At 49.6% G+C, this 12,815-nt stretch overlaps 1 protein-coding gene across 3 annotated transcripts in view; it reads right to left on the bottom strand.

Annotated features, from left to right (window-relative positions):
- WDFY4 (WDFY family member 4) overlaps positions 1–12,815 on the bottom strand; it is a 285,705-nt gene that overhangs the window by 25,513 nt on the left and 247,377 nt on the right. For all 3 annotated transcript variants that reach the window (XM_045025801.1, XM_045025800.1, XM_045025802.1), the window contains 2 exons: positions 11,968–12,180; positions 8,897–9,044 (listed from right to left, as the gene is read on the bottom strand). In XM_045025801.1, coding sequence (XP_044881736.1) covers positions 8,897–9,044; positions 11,968–12,180 — 361 coding nt within the window. The remainder of the gene's footprint in view (positions 1–8,896; positions 9,045–11,967; positions 12,181–12,815) is intronic.

Here is a 12,815-nt window from a genome sequence, read left to right as displayed (position 1 = left end):
ATAAAATCCATTCCATGCTCTTCTTACTACATACTGTTGTACACTAGAAGCAACTACAACAGTACACCGTCATCACCAGGAGGGCGCCCTCTGCTCATTGGGAAGGAAATTGCAGCCCTCTGCTCATTGGGAAGGGCGCTCCGTACACTGCAGCCCAGGTTGGCTGGGGTTGGGTAATTCAGCTAAGCCTCCCTTTCTTGCAAGCCTGGATTTGAGCCAGCAGGTTAGTGAAAGGTAGAGCCCAGAGCCAGAGGGAAGAGGGAATTTGCCTGAACTGAGCTTGGCACTGCAGGGAGCCAAAAAAGTAGATTTAAAAACAAAAATCAGCTAGCCGGGCCCCTTCCCCCAGCTTCCAGGGTTTCATTTCTGAAAAGAGCTGGGCAGCTAACCCCATGCCAAGATAGGGGAAGGAGTAAAGGGCAACTGAAATCAAGCTAGCTCCACCTTTGATCCTGTAGTAAGGGCTTTGTTCCTGGAGGCATGGTGCCCCCCTCCCCAATTGGGGCACATGGCCCTGTCTCATCCCACCCCACCTTCCATCCGTGCAGCTCTCCTCGCTGGCTAACCTGCCTCTCCCACCCAGCCTGCTTCATTGGCCATCTTTCCCTGCAACACAGGGTGTGCTACCTACTATGGAGGGGTGAGAAAGAACATGGTTGGGTAAAAACAAGCCCTGGCTAATGTGCTGCTCTCTCCAAAGTGCACCTGGCTTTAGCAAAGTGTTGAATTAGCCTCCACAAACTTCTTTTCCTTGCCTGCAGATTATAGTGATCTCAGCCCAAGAAGCCCTGGAATGTGATTCCTTTCAAGGACATGCTCAATTGAGACGTAATGACATTGACTTGGTGTGCAACAGAATGTAGTAAGAAGAGCATGGAATGGATTAACACTATTGAGCTGCTTGTGAATGATTTTGTGACTATACATATTGGTGACTTCTTTCTCTGAATGTCACTGTAATTGGCAGTGAAAGTCGCTAGATTTGTCATGGGTCACTTTGACACTTATTTTCTCACAAGGGAAACCAAAAAATCACTAAATCTAGTGACAAAGTCGTTCAGTTGGCAACACTCACTCCACCTCCTGCAGGGGAAGAAGCAGCATGAGCCACCACTCCAAGACTGATGGGGGGCAGACACCAGCCATATGGACCACCTGACTCCTGCCCCTTTGGGATGGGGTGAAGGGAGAAGAGTCCAGGGCCCATCTGCAGACACTTTGGTTGCTTGTGTCTCCCCACCCCAGACTGTGGTAGAGTGCTCCTTAGAGAGTGGAGAGGGCAGGCACGTGGGGTGAACTAGGACTGGGAAGGTGTTTGACTCTGGGAGCTGGCCAGATGGGAGGTTTGTGGGAAAGGCTGTCATATGAGGGATTGTATAAAACAGTTACTCACCTTCTCGTAACTGTTGTTCTTTGAGATGTGTTGCTCATGTCCATTCCAATTAGGTGTGCTCACACCACATGCACAGTCATCAGAAAGTTTTTCCTTAGCAGCTCCTGTCAGGTCAGCTGTGGAGCCCCCTGGAGTGGCACCTTCATGGCGCTGGATATATGACCCTGCTGACCCGGCCCCTCCTCAGTTCCTTCTTGCCAGCTACTCTGACAGAGGGGAGGAGGGTGGTTTGGAATGGACATGAGCAACACATCTCGAAGAACAACAGTTACGAGAAGGTAAGTAACCATTTTTTCTTCTTTGCATGATTGCTCATATCAATTCCAGTTAGGTGACTCCCAAGCCTTACCTAGGTGATGGGGTCAGAGTTATGGAATCGCTGACTGGAGCACCACTCTGCCCATGATTGGGCAACAAAATGGCAAATGAAATTTAATGTGGATAAATGTAAAGTTATGCACATTGGAAAAAATAACCCCAACTATACATACAATATGATGGGGGCTAATTTAGCTACAACTAATCAGGAAAAAGATCTTGGTGTCATCATGGACAGTTCTCTGAAGATGTCCACGCAGTGTGCAGAGGCAGTCAAAAAAGCAAACAGGATGTTAGGAATCATTAAAAAGGGGATAGAGAATAAGACTGAGAATATGTTATTGCCCTTGTATAAATCCATGGTACGCTCACATCTCGAATACTGTGTACAGATGTGGTCTCCTCACCTCAAAAAAAAAGATATACTGGCACTAGAAAAGGTTCAGAAAAGGGCAACTAAAATGATTAGGGGTTTGGAGAGGGTCCCATATGAGGAAAGATTAAAGAGGCTAGAACTCTTCAGCTTGGAAAAGAGGAGACTAATGGGGGATATGATAGAGGTATATAAAATCATGAGTGATGTGGAGAAAGTGGATAAGGAAAAGTTAAATGAAATTAATAGGCAGCAGGTTTAAAACAAATAAAAGGAAGTTCTTCTTCACGCAGCACACAGTCAACTTGTGGCACTCCTTACCTGAGGAGGTTGTGAAAGCTAGGACTATAACAGCGTTTAAAAGAGAACTGAATGAATTCATGGTGGTTAAGTCCATAAATGGCTATTAGCCAGGATGGGTAAGGAATGGTGTCCCTATCCTCTGTTTGTCAGAGGGTGGAGATGGATGGCAGGAGAGAGATCACTTGATCATTGCCTGTTAGGTTCACTCCCTCTGGGGCACCTGGCATTGGCCACTGTCGGTAGACAGATACTGGGCTAGATGGACCTTTGTTCTGACCCAGTACGGCCGTTCTTATGTTCTTATGAATGCTGCATCATCTCTAGCATGCTGGATGATGCTATAATGAGAGGTTGAATGTATGTACCGAGGACCACATTGCCACCCTCCAGACCTCATGCATCGAGACCTGGGCCAGGAACGCCACCGATGAAGCCTGCGTCCTTGTGGAGTGTGCCGTAAGAGCCAGGGCTGGAACCTTACCTAGGTCGTAGCATGTCTGGATGCAGGACGTGATCCACAATGAGATTCTCTGAGATGTGACTGGGAGCCCCTTCATCCAGTCCACCACCGACACAAAGAGCTGGTTCGACTTTCGGAACGGCTTCATGCACTCAATGTAAAAGGCTAGCACCCGCCGAACACCCAATAAGTGGTGCCTCCATTCTTGGATATTAGCGTGAGGTTTAGGGAAGAAGACAGGCAGACAAATGTCCTGGTTGGTGTGAAAATGTGACACCAGCTTTGGAAGGAAGGCCGAATGAGGTATAAGTTGTACCTTGTCCTTATGGAAAACCATGAAGGGAGGGTCGGACATGAAGGCCTTTAACTCCGACACCCTTCTTGCTTAGGTAATGGCAACCAGAAAGGCTACCTTCCACAATAGATAGAGAAGGGAGGAAGTTGTCAGCAGTTCGAAAGGGGGCCCTATTAGCTGGGAGAGGACCAGGTTAAGGTTCCACACAGGGACTGGTTGACTAATTTGTGGGTATAACCATTCCAGGCCCTGAGGAAACCTGGAACCATGGGGTTGGTGAAGACGGAACGCCCGGCCACTCCTGGGTGTAAGCCTGAAATGGCTGCAAGGTGCACTTTGATGGACAACACTGCGAGACCCTGCTGCCTCAGGTGCAGTAGGTACTCCAAGATGAGTGGTATGGGTGCCTGGAGTGGGGGAATACGATGCTGAGCACACCAGAATGTAAACCTCTTCCACTTTGTGAGGCATGTGGCCCTAGTGGAGGGTTTTCTGCTGCCGAGTAGGACCTTGCTTACCGGTTCTGAGCAGAGGAGCTCCATGGAGTTTAGCCATGAAGCTTCCAGGCCATGAGGTCGAAGGACTGGAGGTTGGGGTGATGAAGACGACTGTGGTCCTATGTGATCAGGTCCAGAAGTAGTGGTAACATGATCAGGGCATCCACTGACAGCTCCAGGAGTGTGGTGTACCAACGTTGGCAAGGCCACGCCGGCACCACCAGAATCATCCGTGCCCTGTCTCTGCGGACCTTGAGTAAGACCTTGTGGATGAGGGGGATTGGCGGAAAGGTGTACAACAGACATCCTGCCCAGGGGAGCAGGAATGCATCCGCAAGCGAGCCTGGGATGTGTTTCTGGAAGGAACAGAATTGTGGGCACTTTCTATTGCTCCAGGTGGGGAACAGATTGACCTGGGGAAACCTCCACTTCTGAAAGACAGGCGGATGGACTACTCGTGACTGCGGAAGGACCCGCTGAGGTGGTCTGCTAGTTCGTTCTGAGCTCCTAGTAGAAATGATGCCTCCAGGTGAATGGAGTGGGCTATGCAGAACTCCCATAGCCGGAGGGCTTCCCAACATAGAGGAGAGGAACGGGTTCCACGCTGCTTGTTGATGTAAAATATGGCAGTAGTGTTGTCCCTCAAAACTGTCCTTGTAGTTGGGCCTGAAAGGTTTTGCATGCTAGCCGCACTGCCCTCAACTCCTTGATATTGATATGGAGGGAGAGCTCGTCCTGCGACCATAGGCCCTGCGTTTGGAGATCTCCCAAATGCGCACCCCATCCCAGAGCCGATGCGTCCATTACCAGGGACGTGGATGGCTGGGGGCTGTTGAAGGGGATGCCCTCACACACTGTCTGAGGGTCAAGCCACCATTGAAGGGACTCGAGTACTCACTTTGGCACAGTGACCACTGAGCTCAGGCTGTTGTGGTAGACCAACACGAGCCACGCTTGGAGGGGTCTGAGCCTCATTCTGGCATGCTGGACCATGTAGGTGCAGTCTGCCACGTGACCAAGAAGACTCAGGCATCCCTTGACTGAGGCCTTGAATAATGTCTGCCATCACTTGGAAGCAGCCTCTGGCAGAAACACTCTTGCCTGTATCGAGTCCAATACCTCCCCGATGGACTCTATTCTTTGGGTTGGTAACAAAGTCGACTCACATTGAGGAGGAGACCCAGTCTTTCAAAAGTGGATCTGACCAATCAGACTTGAGACTCCACCTGTTCCCTGGAGTGTCCCCTGAGCAGACAGTCATCGAGGTAGGGGTATACGTGCACCTGCCTCCTTCGGAAGAAGTCTGCTACGACTGACATGCATTTGGTGAACACTCGGAGGGGGGGGAGAGGGGCTGTCAATAGACCGAAGAGGAGGACTGTGAACTGATAATGGTTGTGGTTGACGACAAATCTGAGGAATCGTCTGTGTGCAGGCCATATAGCTATGTGAAAGTACATGTCTTTCATGTCGAGGGCGGCGTACCAGTTTTCCAAATCCAGGGAAGGGATAATAGCACTCAGGGAGACCATGCCAAACTTCAACTTTTCCCTGAACTTGTTGAGTCCTCGCAGGTCTAGAATGGGTCTGAGACCCCCTGGGCTTTGAGAATTAGGAAATAATGGGAATAGAACCCCTTGACCCTGAGCTCCTGAGGAACCTCCTCCACCAAGGAGCGCCTGCACCTCCTGGATAAGAAGTTGCTTGTGTGAAGCGTTCCTGGAGAAGGATGGGGAAAGGGGGCGGGAGGGAGGGGAGGAGCAGAATTGGAGAGAATATCCCACTTCTACCATATGAAGAACCCAGTGGTCTGATGTTATTTGGGACCAGGCATGGTAGAAGTGGGACAGACGATTCATGAAACGGAGAAGGATCCGGTGCCCTGGCGGATGCACTGTTCTTGGGCGCACCTGCCAAAGGCCTGCTTTGAGCCCGACGATGGCTTGGTTGGGCCTTGGCCCTGCCCAGAGAGGGGATGAGAAGGCTTGTGCCTGCCATTTCTTTAAACCCCCCCCCCCCAGAAGTCCTGCCTTGTCCGAGGAGGATAGGGGTGTTGTTGTTTCAGCTTAAAATGCCTGCGTTGGGTTGCTGGGGATTGCATGCCCAATAACTTCATGGTCGCCCGGGAGTCTTTAAGGCTGTGCAGCCTGGAGTCCATCTGGTCTGAAAATAGGCCTGCCCCATCAAAGAGGTCTGTGCCACTGCCTTTCCTTCCTCAACTATCGCTGCAAATTCAGCTCTGGAGTCCGTCGCCACCAGCTCCTTAAACTTCAACATGGAGGCCCAAGAGTTGAAGTTATATCTGCTGAGGATAGCTTGCTGGTTAGCTATCCTCAGATGTGGGCCCCCAGTTGAGCAGACCTTTCTTCCAAAAAGGTCCATCCTTTTTGACTCCTTAGATTTAGGAGTCGGTCCCTGCTGACCTTTTCTCTCTTTCTCGTTTACTGCAGACACCACCAAAGAGCAGGGCTGTGGGTGCAAGAAGAGGTACTCGTAACCTTTAGAGGGTATGAAGTATTTCTGTTCAACCCCTTTTGCAGTAGGCGGAATGGATGCAGACAGCTGCTCTGGACAGTTTTTATCAGTGGCAGAGTGACTCTAGATGGCCCCTGTGATGCCAAAATGTCCACCATGGGGTCCTCAGGTTTGACCACCTCCTCCGCCTGCTCCTGTTTGCCACCAGGGACCTCATTGTCAATAACTGTCACTGTGGCAGTAGCCTGGTCTGGCGGCGGGTGAGGTGGAGGTGTGGGTCTGTCTCTGAGAGGTGGGGCCTCTCTACTATCTGAGGCCACCAAAAGAGAGCCCTGGGCCTGGTGGTAAGCCCAGGGAATCCAAAAGGACCACTGTGTAGGAGGTTGCCACTGGGGCTGCCAAGGCACAATCCCTGCATCGTGTCAGTACCAACGCCTGTCCGATGTGTGCCGGCTACACCGGAAATAGAACAAGTCGGCATCAGAGTCTGATGAGGCAGGCCTTGACCTTGATGACCATGGCAGCACCGAACAATACTGCGCTGGAGACCAGTGACGAGGAGCCAGAGCAGGGGACTGGAGCTGCTCTGTTGGTGCCTCTCACCTGGAGCCAGAGACTGGTGCCGCTCACCCCGTGCCAGAGACCGGGGCCACTCCTCCAGTGCCGCTCATCCAGTGCCGGAGACCGGTGCCGCTCCTCTCTCGGTGCCAGGGAAGGCGCGCATCACCCTGATGGTGCTGGGGAACCCTTCCTGGAGGCCGGCACCAGCAATCACTGTCGAGACAGGGGTGTTCTGGAGCGCTGCCATGGAGAGTGGTGCTGATCTGGAGAGGGCGACTGCCTCATCATGGCAGGTTTGCTTCTAGATGGTGCTGGATGATGTGGCACCAGAGGCTTGTCTCTACTTGCCAGGGGCTGAGGTGCCATCATGGCAATCAGATCCCTTGCAGCTTCAAAAGTGTCTGGGGTGGATGGCAGCTCCAACTCCTCCACCTGGCACTCAGGGGTACTGCTGGGAGCCGGACTCAATGGTTCCCTTAATGGGCCCAAAGTCAATGGCCCCAATTCCTGAGGTTTTTGCAATGAGTGCTCCTGCACAGGACACACTGCTGTCACACTCACCAGCACTGTTGCCCTCAGCCCAGGAGAACAGCTTCCATCAGTTTTCCTGTGCCACTTATGCGGCACTGGGGAGTGGGAGTGGTGCCAGGTTGTCTCTGCAGTCTGTGGTGCCGGGGAGCACCAGTGCCAAGGGTCACTTAGGCCCAAGTCCTTTCTCGGCACTGTGTCTTGTACTGAAGCTGGGGCGCTCCGCATGGACACACCCGATGCTGGGTCCTGACAATCAGTGGCAGGTTTGGGACGAAGAGTGGACTCCATTAGGAGCTGTTTCAGAAATCCCACTCCTTCTTCGTCCTCGGGTGGAACGCCTTGCAGATTTTGCATCAACCTGTTTGGTGCATTCCCCCAGACACTTGAGGCAAGAGTTGTGGGGGTCACCGGTAGGCATAGGCTTATTGCAGGTTCTGCAAGGCTAGAACCGTTGGGACCGAGGCATGCCCCAGGACCCAGGGGAAGGATACAGGATTGGAGCTAGACCCCACTCCCACTACCTAATCTACTAACTAACACGTACAAAACTACAAACTACAACTACAAAGTAAGCTAAGGGAAGCACTTGCTATGCAAGCCACCACAATTCCAACTACCGGCACTGGCGGTAAGAAGGAACCACTCCAGGGGGCTCCACAGCTGACCCAATGGGAGCTGCTAAGGAAAAACTTTCCGACGACTGTGCACGCGGCGTGAGCACACTTAATTGGAATCGAGATGAGCAATCACTCGAAGAAAAATGTATAAGTTCTGTACCTTTGACAACTGCATATTTGTTGTTTGTTTCTATCCGTTTGTCTAACTTGTCTGTTTAGAATATAAGGACCATCTTCTATTCTGTCTGTACAGCACCTGGCACATGGGGCCCTGACCCTGGCTGGGCATGTAGGCACCACTGAGAGAGAGAGCAGAACAGGTCGAAATGTTTCTTTCCAAAATGTTTCCCCTGCCCCCAAAATAGTTTTTATTCCTTCAAAAATGAAAAATGTCATGAAAAGCTTTTTGGTGTTGCAAATTGTCCCGGTTTTTGATGAAACAGAAAACGTCAACATTTCAAGTGTCAAAACGTCAATATTCTATTTTTTCTCCTTATTGCCCCCTGAATTCAATAGAATGAGTGAAGGGATTTGAGGGTTTGATTGTTTTTAAAATATTTTCTTTTTTCCTTTTTTCAGTTTTCTAGCTTTTCAAAACTACCTCCACATGGGGAAAGTTACAGAATAGAAAAAGGGGGGATGGTAAGGAGGTAAATAAAAAAGTGTGGGTGGGTGGGGGAAACCATGCACATCATTCATTTTATTACATTCCATGGAGAAAAAGGGGGGGGGGGAGAAAGAGGAAAAAACATTTCAAAAATTCAAAATAAAAAAAAAGTTTGGCAAAAATAATAATTAAAAAATGTTTTTCTGCTTTGGACCACATGAAATAAGAATGACTTCAAATTTTTGAATTTTTTCACGGGATTATTTCTTCCCCTTTTCAATCTCTCCCTCTCTCTCTATAAATAATAAAAACTACATGACATGGCAACATGGACCTTGATGGGATCAATTCAGTACTTTGCTAAAATAAAGCTATGCCCAGCTGTAGGGTTCGAACACATCCAGCTCTTTGCCTGGTCAAGGACTTTTCACATGAAAGACGGCTGAATTCGCGACACTGCCAGCACCTTTGATTGTGACAGGAGAGAGCTTCAGATTTTGCAGGCTGCTGAGCAACAGGGGCACATGTCCAGCTGAATGCAGAGAGGATGCAGCCTCTTTCCCTGAGGCATTTTTGCCCGTGGCATTCCTGGATGGGTGGGGTTTAGTGAAGAGCTAGAACAAAGGAACAACACTTAAAAATATATTTAAAACAATCTGCCCCAACGCGTAGTGGATACATCTGTTTCTCTGTGGTACTTCTATATCCCCCATCACCACAGTATCTGAGCACCTCACCAACTTCAGTGGATTGATCCTCACAACACCCCTGTGAGCTAGGGAAGACCTATTATTCTCATTTTACAGATGGGGAATGGAGGCTAAGTGACTTACCCAAGGGCACACTGGTAGTCTGTGGCTGAGCTGGGACCTGAACCCAGGACTCCAGAGTCCCAAGCTAGCACCCTAACTATGATTAGATCACAAACGAAACGAGTTTGGTGGTCTCAGTCTTACCCTCTGAATGCCTTCCTACTGCTTTGCCTATAGCTTGATTTCCTCCCAGCTCCGTGATCTTCCTCACTCTGATGAGATTCAGGGGAAATGCAGCCATCTGGCCTCATCTCTAGAAAGTTCTCAGCAACAAAATGTCTAGAGGAAATAGCTGAGTGGCTTTTCTTAAGGGAGATTATTATTTCTTATATCTCTGCTTCTCAGCCTTCCTGCTGCTGTAGCCTTTGACTGTAACAAGCCAGAGCTTCAGATTTTGCAGGGTGCTGAGTAAGGGCGGTACAATGAGGCGAGGAAGTAGCCTCTTTCCCCCCATGCTAAAACTAAGGTCAAAACTGTTTAACAAGAGGATAAAGACATTGGCAATGGAATCACGTGGCTCAAACAGGCCCCTCTGCTTACTTCTGCAAATCTGACAGCAATCCTGGCTTTTCCATGAACACAAAGCCAGGTGACTGGGCTGCAAAGGATGCCCAGTTTATCCTGATTTGTGCTGCTCCCTGATCCACCGTGCGGATCCATTGGACCAGTAGAGCAATCGGCATGTGTCACAGGGTGCAAGGCACAGACCAGAGATCTATGGGCGGCAACACTCTGGGGTGAAGCTACTCCGGGGGAAGCCTGCTCTCTTCTAAAGAATCCTTGTTGCTTTGACAACTCTCATATGAAAACCTGAGATGGACCTAGTGTGGAACCTTGGATTCAACCCAACCTCACCCACCTAAAGTCTGGGGAGGTTTAGATCCAGATCTGGTCTGGATGCTGCAGCTTAGGTACATCTCTGTAATGGGCCTGAAGCAGAGCACCCTGGATTTTCTGATCTGAATCCAGATCCAAAAGCCTGGCAACTCAGTCCCATCTCTGCCTAAAAGCAAACATCCTAGATCCCAATGTAAAGTAAAACTTGCTGAGCTGCTAGGAGTCAGCACATCAAGCTGCCTTCATGTGTGTGTATATTGAAGGGAGGGAGCAGGGTGTGTGTGAATGTGTGTGTTCATACATTGTACACACCCACTTGGGAAACAAACAGCTAAATCTTAGGATCTTCAAGAATGGGAGGACAGCATAGGCAGCTCTAAGCCACCTTTGCCCATCTACATACAGACCCTGAACCTGGCACTTTCCGGAGGATTGCCCTGGGAAATGGAAAATCCTTTACTGTTTTGTGGTACAAAGACAACATGGGCCAGAAAGCCCTGTGTGTGCGTGTATTGCACAGCCTGAAGAAACAGAGAGCCAGATCCTCAGCTGGTGTAAATCAGCATAGCTCCATTACACTGATTTCCACCGGCTGAGGATCTAGCCCAGAGAACAATGTATAGGTGTATTTCCTCTACTACATGAGACTTTACTCTCCAAAGCTGGTCACTTCCCCTGCTCACAGGGTCCTTTAGCTTCTCTTTCTTGGCATGCAATCCCACTTCCAGCCAGCAGAGCTCTGGGTAAGCACTGTGTGTGCAGCACCTCTCGGCTCGCTTTATGCCATGGCAAGTTTTCACGTATTCTCTGCTGAGATCTGAACATCCCACAAATAAGGGGTGTCTGAAATCCACCCCCAGAGCCAGCTCTGATGTTTGAAAATGGCCCTTCTTATATGAGGGGATGAAATATTACCCTGGAACTTAACCCATGTGTTTTCGTTGGGCGCATCTCTAATTCTATTCTGTTCTAGTCTATACAGGTTTGTATATTACACTCATCACTGTAGTATCTGAACGCCTTCTCTCTACCACACAGAATAAATCTGACTTCACAAAGGAGTGTGTTGGCCACAAAACACTTCCTGTGTGACCCCGGACAAGTCAGTTAGCCATTCTATACCTCGGTTCCACCTCTGTACAAAGGGCATAACTGCCCTTCCTTACAGGAGTGTTGTGAGGATAACCCCATTGACAACTGCAATGCACTTTGAGATCCACTGAAGAAAAGTGCTATATAGGAAACAGGTATTATTCATATTATTAAGTGTATAGCAGGGAGTGGAAATCTTCAGATTTGACTCCGAGCTACTTGCACCAGATTTACACTGCTACGACTGCACTGACTTAAGAAGAGTTATGCCCGATTTACCAGATGCACCTGAGAGTAAAATGGGGCCCTTAATTTTCATCTTGCAGAGCATTTAAAGGCAACTATGTGAAAATGGTACCATGGACCATATGTGCTGGCTGTCATAGAACCCAGATCAGATTTGCTCAGTTCACAAGTAAAAATATAATTTGTCTAGCTGCCAGCCCTGCAAACCCACCCTGGGCTGAAAGAGTCAAGCTGAGCTCTTTTCATGCACCATCACCAATGATAAAAATTCTGCAGGCCAAATCGTATTCTGAGCAACACCCATGCAACCTAACTGTCTCTAGTTCTGCTCTCAGCTACCCCCAGGCAAACTCTTTTTCCCTCTCTCCCTATTCACTGCTGCCCTTCACCTTGCGTCATCATTTACACCTGTGCAAAGTGTATGGGAGGAGTAACACACTACCAGGTCTGAATGAGTCACGCGTTCTCCTTTTTACCTAGTCTCATGTCCAGCCCCTGTAATTAAAACAACAAAGTGAACGGATGCGGAAGAACAAACGTGGTGCTGTACCTGTTTCGGTATCTGCCCGAAGTTGCTGACAAATCCCAGTATGGTGCTTTTAATCAGAGGATCGCTGGTGTTGTTGAGGTCCACCTTGTCTCCATAGAAGTAAGGGTGAAAAGTATTCACTGCTTCCACCGCAGCTGAACCATGTTGCTTATGACCAAAGATGAGATCGATCCATTGATGGAGATGTGCACTAACATAGTCACTTTCCAGTGCCTGGAACCAAGAGCCAAAGTTTGTTCAATAAGGTGCATCTGTTTTAAATACATTGCCAGGCTGCACTTCAGACTGGTTGTGTAAATACAGAGCTTTTCGATTCAGAAATGAGCTCCTCTGGATGCTTCTAATTCTTCTTACACAGGCACCTCTCAGCACAGATGGGCTCAGCGGACATTGTCCCAAGGCAGCTAAGTGGGCTCACAGACTGGCATTCCAGCCCTGGTCATCGTCACAAGTCAAACAAGCTCAGTGGCTTCCACCTAGAGCAGGGGTGGGCAAACTTTTTGGCCCAAGGGCCACATCTGGGTATCAAAATTGTATGGCAGACAGGCCATGAATGCTCATAGTTCCTGGCCATTGGGAGCTGTGGGGGAAGCACGTAGGGCAGGGGCAGCGTGCAGAGCCCTCTGGCTGCCCCTATGCATAGGAGCTGGAGTGGAGACATGCCACTCCTTCTGGGAGCCGTGCGGAGCCCCAGCATATGTGGAGCAGGGCAAGCCCCAGACCCCGCTTCCCTTCAGGAGCTCAAGGGCCGGATTAAAATGTCTGAAGGGCCGGATGTGGCCCCCAGGCCGTAGTTTGCCCACCCCTGACCTAGAGGATACTTTGTTCCCATCACACCGTCAATGCAC

This window comes from Mauremys mutica, chromosome 7, assembly GCF_020497125.1.
Source record: "Mauremys mutica isolate MM-2020 ecotype Southern chromosome 7, ASM2049712v1, whole genome shotgun sequence".
Taxonomy (NCBI): domain Eukaryota; kingdom Metazoa; phylum Chordata; order Testudines; family Geoemydidae; genus Mauremys; species Mauremys mutica.
The sequence above is the reverse complement of the archived record's forward strand: the minus strand, read 5'-3'. Positions and strand labels throughout refer to the sequence as shown.